This window comes from Diospyros lotus, unplaced genomic scaffold, assembly GCF_014633365.1.
Source record: "Diospyros lotus cultivar Yz01 unplaced genomic scaffold, ASM1463336v1 superscaf1, whole genome shotgun sequence".
NCBI classification, from domain to species: Eukaryota; Viridiplantae; Streptophyta; class Magnoliopsida; order Ericales; family Ebenaceae; genus Diospyros; species Diospyros lotus.
Genome location: NW_026267104.1, coordinates 3,677,474 through 3,700,386, shown reverse-complemented (window position 1 = coordinate 3,700,386; position 22,913 = coordinate 3,677,474). Strand labels below are relative to the sequence as shown.

The 22,913-nt window shown below is 34.8% G+C and overlaps 1 protein-coding gene and 1 pseudogene across 1 annotated transcript; one reads left to right on the top strand and one right to left on the bottom strand.

Annotated features, from left to right (window-relative positions):
- The window catches only part of LOC127793136 (zinc finger transcription factor YY1-like), a 77,552-nt pseudogene extending 60,897 nt beyond the window's left edge, over positions 1 to 16,655 (bottom strand).
- Positions 16,656 to 20,141: 3,486 nt separating this feature from the next.
- Positions 20,142 to 21,869, top strand: LOC127793135 (uncharacterized). The gene is made up of 3 exons (XM_052323916.1): positions 20,142 to 20,325; positions 20,453 to 21,025; positions 21,722 to 21,869. Exons 1-3 carry the CDS (start codon positions 20,142 to 20,144, stop codon positions 21,820 to 21,822), a joined length of 858 nt encoding a protein of 285 aa, XP_052179876.1. The 3' UTR covers positions 21,823 to 21,869.
- Positions 21,870 to 22,913: the final 1,044 nt, after the last annotated feature.

Sequence of the window (22,913 nt, the reverse complement as noted above, 5' to 3'; positions counted from 1 at the left end):
TTTAAAACTTTGTATTCTTGTACTCCTGCTGCTAATTAAGTCCGAACTAAGACTTCTTTCTTTTTCTATTTTCTTTCTTTTGTCTAATTAATTTTGTTAGTAACCTTAGATGTTCCCAAACATATGTAACTTGACGTAGATATATAAGGGAGGGGTGTGTGGATGCATTAAATAAAAGCTTATCCAATTCTTGAGCATCTCTCATCAACATGGCTGGGATTTGAAATGATGACAAGCACCGAGCACTTTCTTTCTCTATTCTGCGACGACATGTTATACTTCAATTATATATGTAAGTTTTTAATTGTATTGATACTTCTGATTATTTTATATTTCATTATATATGTAAGATTTTAATTATTTTATACTTCAAATTAATTTTCATGTTGATTTGAGGTGGTTTGGAAACATGGCCAGAAAGTCGGGTATCACCAGAACCAAGGTTTAATTAACCGATTTGAGGGTGCTTTGGCCAAGCAAAAGGTGCTTTTATCGTGTTCAGAAAAAAAAATTGACGAGAAAAAATCAAAGAAACAAGCCAAAATTAGTTGGCGACGATGAGAGGATCGTCGAAGAAGACGACTAATTTCGGGCTAGTGGGTGTGGGTGCGAGCACATGAAATAAGAGAAAAATAGAAAAAAAGAGAGAAAAAAATTTGGGAAAAGAATTAGAAAATTAAGTTTTATTAAAATATTGTCAAGAAATTATTCGAACACGTGTTTTGAAAGTAAGACACATACGAGAAAGCTTGATGAGCTAAATTAAGGTGAGTGGTTTATTCCAAAAATTTATATGTGATATGTTTACTATGTATGTATTTGTGTGTATATGGTGCAGGAGAGAAAGAGAGACACGAGATGGCGGCCAGTGATCAAGAGTGTTCAAAGGAGAGAGAGTGACTTATGTGGGGGTAAAATAAATATTTTAAAATTATTAGAGAATTTGATAGGAGTGTAGATTGTAAATAGCAATTTTACGGGTTGCTTTATGGGATCATCTGGTAACTTTAAAGTATAGAGCATCCCCTCCACCACTCTCTCCTCTCTCTCTCTCTCTCTCTCTCTCTCTCTATATATATATATATATATAATAACGTATTTAATTTTTGATATCTGAATATATTTATTAATTAATAAAATATTTTAAAATATAATATATTTAATACCAACTAATATAAATATTAATATATTAAAAACAAGTATCTTAGATAAAAGATATTCATTTAACTTTCTTCAACTACGTGCTTTGTAGTTATCATGTACACACTAATTATTTTATAACTACATTAATTTATGATTGGTGATCTCAGTAGTCATTTTGTATTTGATTGTATAAGTAGGATTTCAATTATATAAATAAGATTTCTACTCTTATGGTTAAAAATGTAAGATTTTGATTGTTGGATTCATTAAAAATACAGAATTTTAATTGAATATGTAAGATTTTGATTGTATTGATACTTCAGAATATTTTATATTTTATTATATACACAAGATTTCAATTATATTAATAATTTAATTTAACATATATTGATGTTTTTTATTGAGTTATTACAAAAAAAAAAAAAAAAGATTATAGTATTTATATTCTGTTAGTTTTAACCTATATATAGATATTTCTTATCTAGTTCAAACCAAAAAGAACTAGAAAAAATTTGACACGTTCAGAGGCTAATTTTCACCTATATAGATATATTGTGTTATTATGTTTTCAATTGTTGTAATTTATGTTAGGAAGCTAATTTGACACATTTTAAGTTAGATTGAGTTATAAAATTAGATAAATATTTTTGAAAATTTTCAATTATTAAAATTGCTTTCATCTCTCAATCAAATCTCAATTGATATTCTCTAGCTCCGGACTTAAATGACTCATTACTTATCTTTTTTGAAATAAATAATTTTTTATTGTTATATTCGGATAACAACAATTAAAACAATGAAAGGAAATGATTTTAAAATCATAATAAAAAAAACTATTTTCTTTTATTATTCCTGTAATGAAAATTAAATAATTTTTTTCACAAAAGATTTTAAATAAAAAACTATTTTCTTTTACTATTCTTGTAATAAAGGTAGGTAAAGGATGAATAAAAGCCATGTTTCTAATACTTTGGAAGTTGAAGCAGAGGCTGTGGATAATCTCCCATTTAACACCCAGAATCACTGGGGGAATGAAGCGAATAAGAGATTATCCCCTTGAATAGAATACTTATGCGAAGGGTTTGTTGCTGCCTCGCTCTGTTGTCGTCGATCCGTCAATTGATTGGACCCGCAATTCAAGCTCGGAGTTGGGGACTGACTGGGATTCGCTCCAAAGTCCAGACGATACTTAAAAAAGACATACTTGAGTATGAGACAGAGACCACTCTGTGTCTGTATGTATCTCCGAGTTTCAAATTGTACGTTGTAGCACATATATCCAAATTGAGTGCATATAAATATATTATTGTATTTTAATTTAAAATTAAACTAGATGTAATGTAACATCCTAAAATTAAGAAAATAAACAATGATTATTAATTTTGATATTTAAAGTGAAAATATTTGAGGAATTAAAAGAAAATAATAATTTATGTTGTTTGAGAAAATAGAAAATTAAGGGTAATTAATTAAATTATTTGGGAATGGTTAATCATTATTAATTATTGTATTTGTGGGTTTTATTGTATATTTGTGAGTTAAAAGGAAATATTAATTTTTTTTAGGTATTTGGAGATTTAAGAAAATGTTTATTAATATTATTTTGAGAAAATAATTAATTTAATTGGGAGTATTTATGAAAATAGTGAAATAAATTAATTTGGTGGATTTATGAAAATTATAAGGTGAAAGTGTAATAAAGGGAAAAAGAAGTTCGGGTGTGTGTGTAATTAATGAAAATCTGTAGGTGTTGAACGTGATTTGCGAAAGTAGCCATAAATCACTTTAAATTTAATTGGAACGCATATATGTGTGAGGGAGTAGCCGGAGCCGAGTGGTGTGCGGCAAGTCGTGGGATCGATTTCGTGTGCATGCAAGGCTAGGGGGTTTTGCCCATTTAATTTGGTTAGAGGAGAGACCGAAGCGACGTCATTTCGACCCCAAAGGCGGTGGTCGTGTGCGTGGCCTAGCGGCTACCACATAGTCGCGCCTCTGTCCTTTATTTTGGCCAATTTAAAGGCCAATTTTGGCCATTTTCGAACCAGCAATTCCAATGAGCAAATTGAGAGAAGAAGACGCTCTCACAATGATGAAAATGGAGGGAATTTGGGAGAAACTAGGGATTAAATCAAGATTTAATTGAGTTTTAATTAGCGAAGTAAGTAAAGAAAAATATATTAATCATTCTGTACGGTTAAAATTTTATTTTGGATCCAATTTTATTAATTTTGGGAGTTTATATTAATTTACAGCGTGTATTATTTTAGTAGCGTTCAAGCGTAAAAACATTGTAATTTGCTAAAGCGAGGCAAGCTCCCTCTAACTTTACGATCTACTTTCATTTTATGAACCCCACGTCTTCCCTTAACTCGTTTCGGTGTCGCGTATTAATTATATAAATTGAGGATGTTATTGACGTGATTTAATTTAAATTAAATATACGACTCATTGGGGTTTTATTTACGGTATGCCTACATGGGTAAAAATTATTAGAAAGGGTCTATGTTTAAGAATTTTATTAAGCTAAATTATTTATAGTACACGGTTAGATTTAGTTAATGTAAGATATGATTTTATTAATTGCTATGAAACGTTTTACTTCGTAGCAGGAGTGCAAGAAAGGTAAGAAACGGCCATGTAAAGGCAAGTTCCTAACCCTCTCCTCATATTCTTTAATTCTCATGAAAGTCTCCGTGATTTCTCGTATTTTATACCCTCCCTTACTCCAATTCAGTTCCTAGCATTATTTATTGAGTTATTATCCATTTGGTATCACTTAAATTAAATCTGGGACTTATAGAATTTTATTTGTTATGTGCCTACGGGACTTTCTACCGCCCATATTCCTTTCAGAATAATTCCAAACCTAGCTTTGGGACTAGGTTCTTAGAGGTACGGGTTTATTTATGGACTTCTCGGGTTTATTTATGGTTCGGTTAGGGTTATCGAGCAGTGGGGCAGTAGTTGACTATCTGGTGATATTGGAGTAGACTATCGTACGGCCCCGATATGGATCGACGGGCGGACACTCCTAGTCACTGACCGTTGACCGATGCCGGACACTACTGATTAGCTTTATCGGTATGTGATTTATTGCATGATTTGATATGTTGTATTACCATTCATGGTTTGATATGCACATGGGTACGAGATACATGTTAGGGTATTCATTTATTGAGTATGCTTGGTCACAGACATACTAGCTTGGTTAGTTTGCATCTGACACTAGCATATGCATCGCGTGTGGTTTACTATGTGGGTGGAGCATGGCCTGATGCCTGGATGTATGGGCGTCAGTGTATCACGTTGATGCTTACTACGCCATTGCATTTTTATGTGCATTGCATGGTTACCGACAATTCACAATTCTCGAACGGGATGACCGTTCCGATGGAGCCTACGACTCGGTTATTCTATAGCTCGGGTGTCAGGAGGACAAATGAGAGCATTCGGGTGACGACAGCACCGACCCGAGACAACGCGCATAGGTTTGTTGGAGATATATGTTGCCTTTCAGGGCACCGGCAGATTGGTATAGAACTTGGGTGCCGAGTGTCTTGTGTGGGCCCCAAGGACCGATATGTGCTTTCATTATGTTATACTTTTGTGTTAGAGCGTCTCATGACTTGTGTGTGCTTGAGGGTTGATGTTCTAGGGAGAGTTTATTGGATATATTCAGCCTGTAGCCTTCCTTTCCTTATGCTTGCTGAGTCTCTCGACTCACTTTATTTTCCATCATTCCAGGTAATGACAGCGAAGGTCAAGGGTAAGAGAGTCAGTATCTAGCAGCAGAGTCAGTATGGTGTATAGGCAGTCCCGTTAGTCCCTGTCAACTCTGATGGTTGTGTAGGATTTATTCTATTATTTTTTACTGTGCCTGATCATTCCTCGTGTCTCATGTATGTTGGCACAGGAATTTGTATGTGTTTATTTATCTTGCAATCGCATGCATGTATTTAACTTTACTTTCGCTATTCTTATTTTTGTGTATGCATGTCAAGGTAGTTCCTGTCTTGTGTCTCATTCTTTCTCCTTTCATAAGTTTTTTCGTTCGGATAATTCAAGTGATCGAAGATATCCATACAGAGGTGCTTACGCATAATGACTAAGATATTATACTTTAAAAATGATGAGATATTCCCCTAATCCTTTAGAAGTTGAAATGGAATTTGTTGACATCCAGATTAGTAAATAAGAGATTATCCAATTCCCAAGTCCTCAGTCTTCTAGCCGCCCGTTGCCGGATATGTGCCGGGGCCCGCCTGGATTTGGGATAAAAATTTAGATAAAAATACGGAATTGCTGAGAGTCTGAATTAATGGTATTTACTATTTTGCAAAGAACACTCAGAAGTCGTCATGACGTATGCCCTTTTACATTTAATTTTTAAAAAATTATATAATGATCAAATATATGTTAAAAACACATTTTGCATTAATTTGTTTTAACCAAAAATTAGTAAGATTATTTTCTTTTAATAATATTAAGCACTGTATAATGACAAATTATAATCATAATACTAATTCATTTCATGAGATTTTTCATTTGTTTTATTTGTACGGTACCAGCTTGCTTAATCACTTTTATGGGATCATCTGTTTAAAGTAGGAATCATCCTCTCCACATCTCTCTCTCTCTCTCTCTCTCTATATATATATACTGCACATTTTTCTTTGTAATGATCAGATTCCTTCTATATATATGTATATTCTTATCATTTACCAGTAGTCAAACCCCTGATTCCTACTGCCCAAACGGAAATTAATTAAGGATGGTTCTCTCCACCACTCTCTCTCTCTCTCTCTCTCTCTCTCTATATATATATATATATATAGATGTATGAATTGAATACAACTCACAAAATTAATTAATTTTTTTAATTTTTAATACCTACAAAAATACATATATAATTTATTATATATAATTACATCTAATTAATAAAAAATTATTTAGGTGTCAAATACACATGGAGGATAAATTTCAACTAATATATAATATGACAACCATTTCTGATCGATGCCCAATTACAAATTTATAGATATACGTATATATATAATTTTTAAAAAATTAAAAATAAAAAGTAAGATACCAAATGGTAATATATAATTATATCTATTTAATTAATTATACCCACATATTCAAATGGATAGGGTTTTGATGGCCATTCAATTTTCTTCAACTACTTAGTCATCATGTACACACTAATTAATTTATAACCAATTTTTATTGGATTAATAAATATTAATTAAGAATTAACTACGTACTTTGAAATAATAAAATTTAGTTAAAAACCCAACAAATTTAGGTAGTATGTATGTATGTATGTATATTCTTATTATTATTGTTATTATCAGAATATATACTCTCTCAAATCCCTCAATATTCCTACTCAACTAATTAATAAACTCCATAGCCCTCCCTCCATAACACTTTTCTTAATTTCCCTTTAATAATTAATTGTTTGGAATCTGATAACAATTAATCCCCCTCCCTCCCTCCCCTGCCTCTCTCCGTAACACTTTTCTTGCCCTATAACTGTTTGTTTGGAATCTGATATCAATTCACAATTAAATCCGTATTGGTGTCACGTGGTGATGGGCCCCAAGACAAATTTTATCAGGTTATTTAACATTTTCAGTTTTATATAATTAATTCTTTATTTTATTTTATTTAACAAATTATTTAAGTATTCAAATATTGGCAATATCTGAATTATGTTGGCTATATGGATCCACTGATCATATTTAACATGCATGATCTAAGTCTAGACTCTTTGAGTCCATACTGGATTCAAATTGATCCCACATTTTCGTTTCAAGAAAGATGATTCGATCGTGGCACATTTTCATTGCCATCATAATATTCCTTCTATGTATATTCCTATTATCAGTGGAAAAAAGCCAAAAATTATAGAGGGGGAGAGAGACAGAGACCATGGACAAAAAGGCGAGAGAGAGAGAGGTGCGCGCACCCTGGGGTGACTTTATTTGCCCTTAGGGAAAAGTCAGGGTGCACAAAATTGCACTCGTTCAAAAAGGCCAAAACTGAGAGAGAGAGAGAGAGAGACCATGGGTTGGGGTGAGGCGCCGGAGACTAGTCAGGCACCTTCAATATCATTGAAAAGTGAAGGGGGCATTTTAGGACAAGAAATTTTGAAGGATTTTTTACATGCATGGAAGTATCAATTTGAATCTTGTATGGACTCAAGCTTCTAAAATCAGATTAATTGATCCAAAGCCAACTATATATAGGACTCAAACCTAGCTAAATCATATATACTTCTTTTTATTAGACTATTAAACATTAGCCTAATATTAATAATAGTAAAAGTACATTTTTAATGAAGAGAATTATATATGACTTGGAATAAATTATTGTATTTTTGGTTTTGGATTAAATTAGGCATTATATTTTTAAATAATCCACCAAGTACTTTAGAAGTTAAAGTTGAAGTGGAGGCTGTTCATGACCGGGCCATCCAGATTTGCGGTTGGGGTTTGTGTGGAGGATATAGTAAGAGATTATCCAAGTTTTGAGCTTGCATGTGGGATAAAACTTAAAAAGGTAAGACAAGGCCGCTGCAACTTTCCATAGAACGACTAGCGTGTAAATTAAGCTATTAATTACCCTTCCTATATATCACACTCTAAAGATATATGAGCACACTCAAAATCACAGATATATACATAAGAATACTCAAATCCTCATTCATAATCCAACTTCATCTATATATATATATATATATATTGACACATTCATCCATTTAATCTGCAAAATCTTCTGTCTCTCTCTTTGCAATGGCAGAAACTCTTTTTAGTTTCCAAACAGTTGGGTACAAGGAGTGTTACCACAACTTTGGCGCAGCCGAGGGAAGCATATATGACGGCTGCTGTGAATCCAACTTCAATGACGACATATGTTGTGCAGCTTGTGGTTGTCTCCGGAGCTTCCACCGCCCGGAGAAGGTGCCCAATATTACCGACACAAATATATCTTCCTTAGGTAATCTTCCTCAGGGATCACAACCACTTACATAAGAATACTCAAATCCTCATTCATAATCCAACTTCATATATATATATATATATATATTGACACATTCATCCATTTAATCTACAAACTCTTCTTTGTCTCTCTCTTTGCAATGGCATAAAATCTTTTTAGTTTCCAAACAGTTACGTACAAAGAGTGTCACTACAACTTTGGCGCAAAAATGGGAGGCATTCTATATGACGGCTGCTTTGAATTCAGCTCCAATGGGAATGGCAACATATTTTGTGCAGCTTGTGGTTGTCACCGGAGCTTCCACCGCCCGGAGAAGGAGCCCAATATTACCGACACATACATATCTTCCTTAGGTAATCTTCCTCAGGGATCACAGCCACTTACACCATCTCAACCACCTCCTCCACCGGCGGAGACGGTCGGAGCAACACCGAAGAGACCAAGGATAACGTACACGAAAGAGCAGCGAGTCAAGATGCAGAAGTTCGCTGAACGTACTGGGTGGGAAATAGGCGCCAAACGAGAGAAAGAAATCAAGGAGTTATGCCAAGAGATTGGAATTGGCTCACAAAATTACAGGACCTGGGTCAAGAACAAAAAGGCTGCGCAGAGAAAGAACTGATGATGGCCTAAAATTTGTTTGTGGTTTTCTGTCTGTGTGTGTTTTGCTATGTTATCTTTCCATGAAAATGTAATGTGTGCGGTTCCATTTCCATGACTGTTTCGTTTAAGGTTTTGCTATGTTATCTTTCCATGACATGTAATGTGTGCGGTTCCATTTCCATGACTATTTCGTTTAAGGTTTTGTAGCAATATCTGTTCTCCTAATTAATGAATCGAGTGGTCCTTTACTTTCGTTTGATTGTGACGGCTGGCATAGATCTCATATATGCCAACTTATTTCAACTACTGTTTATTCAACTCAAAAGAGATGGGAAAGTAACAAGTAGAAGGGTGCGCATGCAGAGAAAGAAAGGATGAAATTAAATTGTGGTTTGTGATTCTGTGTGTGTGAGCTTGTGTGTGTGTGTGTGTGTGTTTTCTTCTCGTGAAAACATAATACGTGCTTTAGTTTTCTTGGGGCAGATAGTGGTTTTTTCATTTTCTGTAACTGGGCATGCAGACAGTCATGTGATTGCTCCCAAAATGAGTGCAACTTATTATTATTATTATTATTATTATTATTATTATTATTGCTAGAACGACAGACGGTGCAAATCTTTTAGGAGTCGGGATAGGTGGGTGTTATGCAGACATGGCTTTCTTTCAAAATGCTAGTTAGTTTCAGATGCAGTTTGCAGCCCAATCACAGACAATTCTTATATATATGTGTGTGTGTGTGTGTGTGTGTGTGTGTGTATTCGAATACTCAGCTGTATATATATCTATCTACATATAATCCAATTTCTTAAAAGATGTACTATTTAACGTATTAAATTTTAATATCTGAATATATTTATTAATTAGTAAAATCTTTCAAAAATAATATATATATTTTTAATACCAACTAATATATATATAAATATTAATATATTAAAAACAAGCATATTAAATTAACTACCTAAAGCATATTCATTCAATTTTCTTCCAACTACTTAGTCATCATCATCTACACACTAATTTATAAGTGGTGTTTGGAAGATTAAGTAAGTTGTTAAGTTTACTTAGGTGTTGTGTTAAACTTTTATTGGATTAATAAATATACTTTGAAATAATAAAACTTAGTTATAAACACAATAAATTTAGGTAGTATGTATGTATATATTCTTATTTGTTTAATTTGATTCAAAATCTAATTATTATTTGTATGAGTAATTTATATTGTTGTATTTAATAATGCTTTAAAAGAATTTGCCATCTTTATAATTATGATTAAGTAAAAATGGTGTCCCACTGGACTTCTTGTTCATGAATGTGATAGAAAATTCTAGCTGTAACATTTACTTGTCATTGATATATTCTAGCATATTCATGATTGACAGGCAATAGAGAGGAAACATAGTGCCTTAATTGTAAAAATAGGAGAGTTAGGGGCCAATGCATAGGGGTGCTAAATTTAATTAACCAAATAATTAACAAAAAAAATGAGAATCAATACAATGTGATGAAAGAAGTAAACGAGGAAACTACATATATTTTTGAATGGACAGCTTGATCACCTTACCACACCCTTCATGACTTGCATGGGATATTAAAATACCTTTTAGGCGCAAAACAAAAACTCAATGCTTAATATTTGAGATTTCCATCTAATGATTAAAAAGGCAAAGAGTTTGAATCATTCTAAGTGAAACGTGGATGAATCATCCTGTCTCAATTGCAATACACAATTCACTGAATCAGTGATGATCAAATTCAAATAAAAATATATCAATTACATAGGTATATATATGTTTATTGTTTATTGAGTCATGATATTTGTACATCATTTATGTACACCTTAGACTATATAAAACACATAAATGACATAAATACCCCTCGTCTCATTGCGCCTCACTACTCTCACCACCTTGGGTGAAGATATTTTAGACATTGATATATTATTGTGTAGCCCAAAGTGTGCATAATGATGTACCAATAGCATTTTTCTTGTTTATTTAATAATTAAGATAAAGGAAGTTTCAGACAAATATAGACTTTAATACCTTGCTGTGGCTCACAGACTGCTATCTAACCCCCAGCAGTCTTATGTGCTTTCCCTTTGTATGAATAATAGGACGAAGAGAGGAAATACAATACATGCACGAAAATGGTCCAATTTATTCAGATTTTCACAACTGTTACCAATTTTCCTACTATTGTTTATATTCATCATGTTTGCTCACATGTAATTCATCTACTCAAACAGAAATATTATTGACCTTGAAGTTCTTGGTCGTCATTCTTGCAGTTAAATTTGATAAAACCCAATATCTTCCATATAATGAATACCAGAATGTAAGAAAGGGTCCATCAAAACTAGATCTTGAGTGCTGGCTTATGCTAGCAAAAAGAATGTAGTTTAATAGAGAGCAGATATGCATATGGATCGATGTCATTTGTTTTTAACATGTAATTCGATGTACATATATAAGGGATAGTCTATATATATATATAATCAAGTGCATCATTGTCTTCATATTCCATTTCACTGCTATATATAATTAACTTTTCTTATTATCGGATCCTACTCCGAACTTTTGTGTATCTATACATACATACATATATATATATATGTTTTGGCACTAAAAAAAGTTGGGTGGAGTCACAACTCATTGATTAGATTTTTCGATCAATAATTTAATTCTTGAAATTCGATTATCTAAATACACTTCTAACGAGTTCGGGAAGAACTCTTGTATTGACTTGGTCAGTGAGTTTGTTAACCTTAAATGCAACCAATTATTCGAATCTGTTGGGATTGTTCACAGGTGATAATCTAGAACTTACTCAACAGGTTAAACACGAACTTGACAGTAAGTTCACCATCAAGGACTTTGGTTTCTTGAAATATTTTCTCGGCCTTGAGGTGTCTCGATCCCTCGCCTTCAGGAACTTTCATCTCTCAGAGAAAGTTTGTTCTCAGATTTGGTGGCTGAAACAAAACTTGATAAAGCTAAGTCTTCTCCATTTCCTTTATCTAAAGGTCTGCACTTGCATCCTGATGAAGGTGCTTTGCTTCCTGCTCCTGACCAATATCGTCGGTTGCTTAGTAAACTTTTGTACATCAATTTAACCCGACCTGACATCAGTTAAACGGTTCAGCATTTAAGCCAATTCATGAACAAGCCACGACAGCCTCATCTTACTACTGCACTTCAAGTTATTAAATATCTGAAAGGGACTGCTTCTAAGGGTTTATACTATCCTGCTTCTAACGATTTGTCACTCCAGGCCTATTGTGATGCCAATTGGGCCTCTTGTCCTTGCTCACGCAGATCCCTTACAGGTTATTGTATTTTTCTTGGCAATGCATTGGTATCCTGGAAGACTAAAAAACAGTCTACTGTTTTGCGTTCCCCTGCTGAGGTAAAGAATCGCAGTATGCATGGGATCGACGGTTTGTGAGCTTTTATGGATTTCTTACTTGCTAAGGGACTTCAACATTCCCATGTCTAGTCCTATTCCGCTCCATTGTGACAACCAAATTGCCATTCACATTACAGCGAACCCCGTATTTCACGAAAGCACAAAGCACTCGGACATTGATTGTCATCTTGTGCGTGATCAGTACAAGCGCAGGGCTTTATCTCCCCAGTACATATTTCCTCGTCAGAACAACTTGTGGATGTCTTTACCAAGCTGTTAAGCTCCGCTCAACATCATGTTCTTGTTTCCAAGTTGGGTCTGTTGAGTCCCCAACAGCCTCCAACTTGAGGGGGGCATGTCGAGATTAACAAATTTTAGTTAATTAGTTGAGTTTGGTAGGATTCATTACTGCTATTTATTATTTCTGTTTTAACTAATTAGTTTTTTTTTTTTTTTCAACGTAGAAACCGATGAGATTCGCCTAGCGGCGCCTCTAGCGCAAGCGTTGCCAACCCTATAATCTACGGGCTGACCCGAATCGGACCATCGGGCCAGGCCAAGGTAAGTCCGGGTTAAAAGACCCGTGCCCGTGGCCCCTTATGTAGTTAAGCGATACCTACCACATTACCCAGGATTCGAACACACAACCTTGGCATACCTAACACCCAAAACCCATGCAGTCAACCACTTGAGCTACCCCAAGGGGTTAACTAATTAGTTAGGTTGTTACTGAGTTGTTAATGTTTCTGTTTATTTGAATAGAACTGTTGTCTCAAACTCAATATAAAAGCAAGATATGGGCATGAACTGAAAGATGAATGAGAAACATTACCTTGATTACTCTGTCTCCCGGTGTGTTTTGCTATCTTTCATCAAGCAGCAGCAGCATTCATGTTGGAGGGCGACACCGTTGAGCCCTTACGTGCAACCTTTGTAGGAGGCAGCTTCAGATTTGGATTGGATTTGCTTAGCTTCTGAACTTTACTGCTTCCTCGTTTTCCTCCAGCATAAGCATTGTGGTCACTGACTTCATCCAAATCATTGTCAATAGCAGCAGATTGCGGGTCCTTGGCATTGTCCTCGAGCAAATGGTCATCAGGATGTTCTCTCCTTAGATGAAGGTTCAGCTTGTATTCATGGATGTAGGCCTTGTCACACCCTTCGTATGGACAACTGTAAGGTCGGTCGGACGATGCAGACCCATAAGCACTAGCAGACGCCTTTGAAGTTTTTGATACCTTCTCTGACGGTTGGGCATACTTTGCCGGCACATCCACATTGTTCTGTGGCAATTATTTGATGATGAAGTTTAATACCTAATAAAACTATCAAATCCCATTTTATCTAATCAATAGAGAGAAATAACTATGCAGTTCTTCACAGAATACAAAACTTAAGTTTCCAAATTATAATAACTAAATAAATACAAAATTAAACAGAAGGAAAAATTAAAAAGATGATTACTCTGAGCTAAATGATGGTTAGATAGAATTCAGGTAACTAACAACAACTATTAAGACCCTGTATTCTTGTATTGCTGCTGAGTCCCAACTAAGACATATTTCTTTCTATTTCTATTCTCTTCCTTTTGTCCAACTTGGTTAGTAACCTTAGGTGTTCTCAAAACATTTTTCTAGTGTTGCATGTCTTACAGAAGTTATTAATGAAACCACCATAAAGTTAAGAGTGCTTCAGCATTGACAGATATCTACTCTTTGGTCCACCATAAGACAGTAGAAAATATATATCTCTTCCTCCAAATACCTGCTCTGAATCTCAAAGCATGCAGATAACACACACACACACATATATATATATATGCCTACCACTATGCACGGCAGCTTCATATCACACTCACCCTAAATTTTGACTTCCTTTTTTCTCATTTGACACCTGAATTTTACCACTTCAAGAATAGTTTCTTTTGTTTGACTTTCCAACTCTCTATGCAACTCCTCCAGACCCTTCACCAAATAAACACAGAAAATTAAAACACACGTGGGGATGTCAATAAGGCGACCTAAACTCAATAATAGGTCGTTACAAAATAATTAATAGTGAGCCTGCGAACAACTTAATTTACTTAATTATACTATTGAATAAGCTTGGAAGCAAATTAAGGTGGATTGGCTGATGCAAAAGCCCATGCTGTTGCTTGTTCAGAGGGGTGCCAGCCACAACGATCGATCAAAATCAAATATTTATAAGTTGTTTTGAGAGCTCTCGACATTGAAGGAAAAATGTTTTGTAAAGTACTTTTCAGAAATTAAAATATTTCAGAAGATACAAATCAAAACATTCAAAATATTTCAGAATGTTGTAGAAAAGCATTAATTAGGACTTAGTGTTGGTAAGTCCAAAAAGTGCAATGCAATGCATGCAGCTTCTCGAAGGTGGTGGTGTCATATATATAAATTCACCCACATTTGCAGTCAAAGAATTAATGGGTGGAGAATCTTCTTCTAAAGAAATTCAAATGTTTCAAATTATCCAATCAATAAAGAGAGACACATATACAGTTCTTCACAGAATACAAAACGAAAACTTAAGTTCCAAATTATAATAACTAAATAAATACAAAATTAAAGAAAAAAAAAAACAAGATGATTACTCTGAACTAAATGATTGGTGAGCTAGAATTTAGGTAACTAACAGAGAAAATATAAGACTTAATTTTACCTTAAAGTTATTGGTTTTGTCATTCTTGCAGTTAAATTTGATATATAAAAACCCAATCTCTTCCATGTAATGATTAAAACCTATGACTTAATGCAACAAAAAAAATATAGAAAAGATCATGAGAAAATCGGGAAAACAAACAAACAAACAAACCGAGAAAATTTTAATTATGTTGGGCTTTAATCTAATTAAGCAGATTTGTTCTGTTGCTTACGTTGGATTTACTCAACAGAGGCATGCAGGGGGTGTTTAGGGGGTGGGGTCCACGCCCCTCTCTCATTTTGCTCACGTTGGGCAAATGTTATGTTGTCTGACGTAGACAACATAACATTCTCATCAACTGAAGACTCTAAAATATTAAAATTTCAATTTTGATAGGCAATATAACATTCTCATCAATCGAAAACTCTAAAATATTAAAATCTCAATTTTGAGATGCAAAGTACACGTTTTGGGAGGAAATTGTCATATAGGTGATTTTTGAACTAACAAAACTTGGACCAATAATATAAATCTTCTACCACTAGAACAAAACATTTAGACCAAAAGGAGAAATATTGAAATATTTTAGATTATCTACACTTTACATCCTTAAATTAAAACATTTAATCCTTTATAGTTATCATCAGGTAACAAAACAATGGCTTCCCGCTGGATTTCTCGTTCATAAATGTGAGAAAATTCTAATTGCAACATTCACTTGTCTTTGATATTTTCTAGCAAAAATTGAGCCTTAATTGTAAAAATAGGGTGTTGGCATTGCTTGTCACAATAGGAGAGTTAGGGGCCAATCCATAGGGGTGTTAAATTTAATTAACCAAATAAGTATATGACAAAAAATGAGAATCAATACAATGTGATGAAAGAAGTAAATGAGGAAACAATATATATTTTTGAATGGACAGCTTGATCACCTTACCACAGCCTTCATGAGGACAGATAAAAAATCTCTCTCTCCAATATGAATAAGAAAATGTCTCTTCAGTTTTGAACTGTCCAAAAATTTAGTTTTAATGTTTATGTTTATGGAATCTTGAGGTCAAGATGTTAGAGATTGAGATTGTGTTGTATTATATGAGATTTGAACTACTTTTGATTACAGAGATTTAATATATAAAATATATCCCACCTTTCCTTTTTTATAATCATTTTAATATATAAAATATATCCCACCTTTCTTCAACAGTTTGAGAGTAAATGAAATTCTAATTCCCATAAATTTTTTATTCCGAACAAAAAAATTCATTAAAACTTTAAAATTTAAAAATAAATTCTGATTCCAAGAGTTTTTTTTTTTTAATAAAGGTATTTTTAAATCATAATTTTTTTTATATAAATAACTTAAGCCTCAAGATGTACTTGTTCATACTGAGGACAAAGCAAGCTCTTGTTGTGCACTCAACAAGCACAAGTGCATTTTTTTTTTTTTTTCATCTATAATTACAATTCGTGAAATTAGCAATACGGGCCACAAGGCCCACAAACAATTCAAGATGATCGGGGCCCAGCTTTCTAATGGACTGGCCCATTTATAATTAAAATTAAAATTGGTCAGTTTGGATCTTGCCTTAAAGGATTGACCCATCTGGTCGTGGGCCTGGGCTTGGGATTTGCATTCAAATTAAGGCCTCTTTTTAGCATTTCATGTGCGATTGTGTGATTTCTTAAGAAGAAAAATAATTATCTTCTTATTGTGTGTAAAATCAACAATACAATAGCCGAACAGTTAGGGGTTGAATACTAGTGATGGCTGGGATCGTTAACCTAAAATATAAGAGAAGTACTGATAGGGGAGTGCCTTAGAAAGGCTTACCGTCCATTTTTGTGATGAAACGCCGGTTCTTTCATATGATGAAATTAATGCGATAGTAGCAACAAAACATTACATTTCAAGGAATCTCGTTCCTCTTCCGTCAACCCCATATACGTACCCTCTGGCCAATGTTACCTTACAATGTTCTAATGTTTATGGAATCTTGAGTTCAAGATGTTAGATATTGAGATTGTGTTGTCTTATATGATAGTATTAGTATCTTAGAGCAATTACCATGATATTGAAATATATGGAATTTTATTTGCATGCAAATGAGTCTTTCATCCATTAGTAAATTTTATTATTATGAATAAGAAAATGTCTCTCTCCTGTATTGTATGTATAAGAAAATGTCTCTTCAGTTTTGAACTGTAGATATATATAATTAAGGGAGGGGGGTGTGAATGCATTAAATAAGAAGAGCTTATCCAATTACTGAGCATCTCCTACATATCTCTTGAGCATGGTTGAGATTTGTAATGACGACAAGCACCGAGCACTTTCTTTCTCCATTCTGCAATTGAATGTTTTCAGCTCTATATATGCCCTTAATTTTACATTTAATTTCAAAAAAATCATATAACTATCAAATATATGTTAAAAATTAATTTATGTTTTTAGAAAATATATATATATATTTAATAAAGTAACACGTAATAAGCTATTCATTTGTTTTCAACACGTAAGTATAACTATATAATATATATATATATATATCTTCGTATATATTGACTCCCCCTGAAAGGTTTGTCCCAAACTTCACTAAGCTACATCCATCCAACACTTTTCTCTCTCTCTCTCTCTCTGTGTAATGGCAGAACATCCTTCAAATTTTCAAGTAGCTGTTCGATACAAAGAGTGTAGCATTAATTTTGATATATACATTAGAAGCATAGTATTATACGGCTGCTGTGAGTTCAGCCCCAGTGAAAATGAAGCCATATTCTGTGCAACTTGTAGTTGTCGCTAGAGAAGATCGATGCGTATCAGAGATGAAAAGAGATCTTATTCACAATGCTTAAGGCTTATGTCAAGCGGAGAAAGTATATATATATTAATATAATGCAATTGTAATTTCCAGAAGAAACTAAAAGTCAACCTAACAAAGAGGACTAGCCATTACAACACTAATTGAAATATTTGGATCTAGCTGTGTCCAAGGCAAGGAAAATTTTATTTGCAACCACCCATTTTGCTTTCCACAGCCACATTTTCCTTTCCACACGCGCATTTTTATCCAATGTTGAGTGTGTTGTATTAATAGTCAAATAAAATCAAAGCTAAATGTTTAATTATAAGCATCTATTCATTTTATTCTTCAATTTTTCACACAACGAAAAATAAAAGTAATTTAATTCTAACCTGCTGCTTGTTTTCCTTCTTTTTTTCTTTTAAACTATAAGTAAATTTAGTTTCAACCGGTTTCATTCTCTTTTGTCCTTTCTTTTTGTTGTCCTCCACAAAATTCGAATTCCAAACATAGCTAGGTTTGAGGATTTAGACTTAATTTCTTGGTTCCTGAATTACTAAAACCTAAGATCCACAGTCAGTTTAATTATTCTCATTTCACAAAATTTCCCAGTAATAGGGACACGGAGCACATTTTAAGTATCCACAATGACTAATACAATGTAACGTATTTAAATAGCTAGCTAGGGATCATCGATCCTGTCCACCACTCATGCGCGAATCTCTTACCACAATTTGAACAAGGGCAGATGTGATAGTTCTTTTGTGAATGCATTTTCATGTGTGTGACTTTAAGTTGAAATTCAGTGACAAAGCCTGCATTTTTCATATTTCAAATTCAGATAATTAAGAGCAAAACCTTCTGAATTAATTATGATGAATTGGATGGGCTAAGGCAACACTGATGTCACATACATAAGGCGATGACTTGTCTAATTAGGCTCTCAGATTAATAAGCATTGGATGCGTACGCTAAACCAACTAATTTTCTCAGATAACTTAATAATAGTATAACTAATAAAATTTAGCATCAAGAGACTACATCAATGGCAAAGAAAAAAAAAGGTAGAAAAGATCATGAGAAAATTAGGAAAACAAACAAATAAACAAACAGAGAAAATTTTAACTGTTGGACTTCATCAATCCAAGACCCTAAAACATTGAAATCAAGATGCTCCATACATGAAGACTGTCCATTTAATTTCATTGTTGTGTATAACTTTTCTTATTATCGGATTTGTCAAACCCCGGCCCTCAGTACAAGACAAATTGAATCCTAGCTAGCTATTCAACCATGGAATCGATTCCAATTAAGCTAGAACAAAGGTGGAGAAAGCACATACAAATTGAGTGCATATAAATATAATATTGTATTTTAATTTCAAATTAAACTAGACATTATATTTTGAAAATGATCAGATAATCCGCTCGCTAATCCTTTAGAAGTTGAAGTGGACATCCAGATTCGTAAATAAGAGATTATATATAAGATTCGTTATTATCAAATATAAGTTAAAAACACATTTGCATTAATTTAAGCACTGTGTAATGACAAATCTAAGCATTTTTTTTTTTAAAAGATTTGAAATAATCATTGCTAAAGGAGAAGTAAAAGCCATGGTTCACCTTCGCCGCGATGTAGGGAGTGGAAAATAAAGTCAAAAATTAAAAGGCCAAAGCATAAGTTAAAAAACCAAAAAGGAACTGTTATTTGAAGGAGACCCATATTTCTATTCCATCATCTCCCATTAGCTCTAACCAAATGCGATTTAAATCTTTCATTTTTCGAATTTTATTCATCATCTCTCTCTCTCTCTCTCTCTCTCTCTCTCTCTCTCTCTCTCTTTCTATATATATATATATATATATATAAGAGTAATTATAGGGACATTTCAACTAGGGTTTTGCCGTCAAAACACCCATTTCTCAATGAATTTCCAGGCTTGACCGTCCCCACGTACGCATGTTACTTTCAGACGTGGTTTAAAGCCCAGCCACAAAGGGCGACGCAAATTTTTGAGCTACAGTTCATTTTTTGTTTTGGTGGCGAATTATCCCCACATCTTAATTAATGAACTTGAGGGTTTTGTGCGTGTATATACTTCGTGAATAGAGAGTGGATGCAAGTAAATGTTTGGCTAGTACTGAACCCCATACATAACAATAGCTCGCTATAGCCAACAAATAAAACTTTCTTTTCGCCAACCTGTCCATGACAAGCAAATTAAGCTGTTAAGTGCCTCTCTATATATCTCTCTGTAAATACGGTTCAAATGACATTTGTTTTCAACATGTAAGTAATCATTCTCATCAGCTTCCAGATATATAGATTTTTTTGTTATAAGAATCATCAAATCCCTCATTCCTAATCCTTATATAGATATCTTTGTCATATGAATAGTCTCATTCCTCATTCCTAATCTGACCTTCATCTGCGTATATATTGAATCCCAAACTACACTAGGCAACTACCTTAACCTACAACTCCCCCCCCCCCCCCCCCCCCCTCTCTCTCTCCTCATCAATGACAGAATATCCTTCTAATTCCCAAATAGTTCGATACGAAAACAGTGAGAGCACACATGGGATCACTATATTAGGCGGTTGCGGTGAATTCTCCCCCGGTGGGTGTGAAGGCATGTTCTGTACAGCTTGCAATTGTCATAGAGTTTTCCACCGCCGGGAGGAGATGGCAGGGGCGGATCTATGTGTGAGCTGCCCTGGGATTCAGCCCAGGGCAGCCCACAACCAAAATAAAATTTGTAGAATAAATTTTTTAATTATTTAGTATTAGCCCAGCCCAAAATCAGCCCAGCCCACCCTAATTTTTTCCAGCCCACCCACTTGCCTGCAAGCCACGCCAAGCTCGACCTCTCTTCTCCTTCCTCTCTCGACCTCGCTCTCGCTCCCGGCTCACCCTCTCTGCCTCCTCTTCTCTTGTTCGTCCGCTCTTGCTTGCCCTCGCTCTCTGCCTCTCTCTTGCTCTCGCTCGCCCTCGCTCTCCGCCTCTCTTACTGTCGCTCGCCCTCGCTCTCTGCCTCTTTTGCTGTCGCTCGCCCTCCGGCTCTCGCTGCCTTTCTCTTGCTCTCGTTAGCCCTCGCTCTCCGCCTCTCTTGCTGTCGCTCGCCCTCGCTGCCTCTCGCCCTCGCTCTCTGCCTCTTTTTCTCTCGCTCGCCCTCCGGCTCTCGCTGCCTTTCTCTCGCTCTCGCTCGCCCTCACTGCCTCTCGCCCTCGCTCTCTGCCTGATTGCCTCTCTCTTGCTTTCGCTCGCCCTCACCCTCGCCCTCGCCCCCACGCTTGCTCAGCCAATCGGTTTCGCCCTCTTGCTCGCTGCCCTGCCTCTGATTCAGGTCTTCATTTTACCCCCCCAAGCTTCCAAATTTGCTTCATTCGAGCCCAGCTACCCAGGTATGTTTTCTATTCATTCAGTTGTTTGATTCTCTCGATTGATAGCTAAATGTAGATAGTTTTTTTATTTTTCGCCCATTTTTTTTTTCTTGTTTATGCTTGATTTGTTGTTGAAATCACTGCCTTTTTTCAAGTTTTAAGTAAGTAATTTTCTGCTAATTTTGTGTCTGCTTACCTATTTGACTACTGCATTTAGTTAGGATCTTAGAAATTGGCTTGGCTGGAAATTTGAAATTTGTTATTGGAAGCCTAAAATTTGTTATTGTGAATCTGTTATTGAATATTTGAATCGACCATACTTTTGCCTTCTCTTGTTTAAACTCTAGAAATACAGTTGTTGTATTAGACTTTCATTTGCCTCAAATTTTGAATTAAATATTTTAACTGTTAGATTATTAAATTGTGTTATTTTTTGTTTGTGTATCCTTAGAATTTAGAATGAAACAATAAGAAAGGAAAAATATTATTATCTTTTTTCAGAAAGAGAGATGATTACACTTGTAAAAATATTTCAATTCATAGTGAGCAAAATCAATTTAACATAAGTTTAATGAATTTTTTGTTTTAAAACCTCGTCGAGCACAAGTTTAATGTTGTATTGACTTTTTGATTACATAAAAATTTTATTACATTAATTTTTTAAATTTCAGCCCCCCTAACCTAAATTCTTGGATCCGCCCTGGAGATGCCTATCAGCGACGAAAATGAATCTTTCTGGCCTGACCTCTGGGACAGGGTGGCTATCAGCAATGGAAAAGAATCTTTCTGGGAAAAATCTTTCTGGCTCGATGTTATAGAGAAATCACCATCATTATCACCACCACAACCACCTCCACTGGCAGCGGAGGCTTCGTCGGAGGCGGCTGGAGCGAAGAGAAAAAGGACAAAGTTCACTGAGGAGCAGCTGGCCAAGATGATAGAATTTGCTCAAGATTCTGGGTGGCGAACACCTAAAAGGTGTTGGTTTTGTTTATCTGGGCTTTCACCAAGTTGAACTCTCAAGTACAAGAATAAAGGAAAACAAACTAATCACAAACTCTCTGTTGTGTTATTGAACTGAACTTTGCAAAACCCATTTATAGGGATATTACATGCGAATTACAAGGAGGAAATAAAGCATAAATCAAAAACAAATTAATACGTTGCTAACAACCAAACTATCTGCTGAAGAAAAGGTCTTCAACTAACCTGCCTACAAACAAGGCCATTATTCTTCCATCTTTCTACAGACCCAGTCAAACACACAGACCTGGTTTGCTAACTCCAACATTCTCCTTCAAACTAGGTCTGATTGAGCTCTCCTTCAAGTTTGACTTCCTTTATACCAAGCATATCTCTCAATTTTGTGAAGCTTTTAAACGGCAATGGTTTGGTAAATATGTCTGCTACTTGCTCAAGAGTATGACAGTAAGCTAACTCCACCGTTCTCTGTTTAACATGATCTCGAATGAAATGGAACCTGGTATCAATATGTTTGATTCTACCATGTTGCACCGGAGCAAGCTTGATTGCTGATACATTGTCTACATAAATTTGAACTGGGTCTTGCTGTGGATACTTTAATGCTCCCAGCAGATTCTTCAACCATATTGCCTTACATACTGTAGAGGCAGCAGCAACATATTCTGCTTCACAAGAGGATAATGCTACAATACTCTGTTTCTTTGATGACCAAGAGAAAGCAGTTGAAGATCCAAAAAATACATTCCCTGTGGTACTTTTCTTTTCTACTGGATCACGTCCCCAATCACTATCCGAGTATCCTTTCAGCTCAAACTTTTCTCCACATGCATAATAAAGACCAAAATTTAAGGTTCCTTTGATATACCTTAGTATTCGCTTTGCTGCTTGCCAGTGTGACTCCATTGGTGTCTCCATATAACGGCTC

Bases quoted from the DNA above. Each gene is read 5' to 3' on its own strand.
- LOC127793135 (XM_052323916.1), top strand. From the start codon at position 20,142: ATGACAGAATATCCTTCTAATTCCCAAATAGTTCGATACGAAAACAGT. The intron at 20,326-20,452 runs GTGTGAGCTGCC...AATTTTTTCCAG, and splicing joins GATGGCAGGGGCGGATCTAT to CCCACCCACTTGCCTGCAAG. The intron at 21,026-21,721 runs GTATGTTTTCTA...GATGCCTATCAG, and splicing joins ATTCGAGCCCAGCTACCCAG to CGACGAAAATGAATCTTTCT.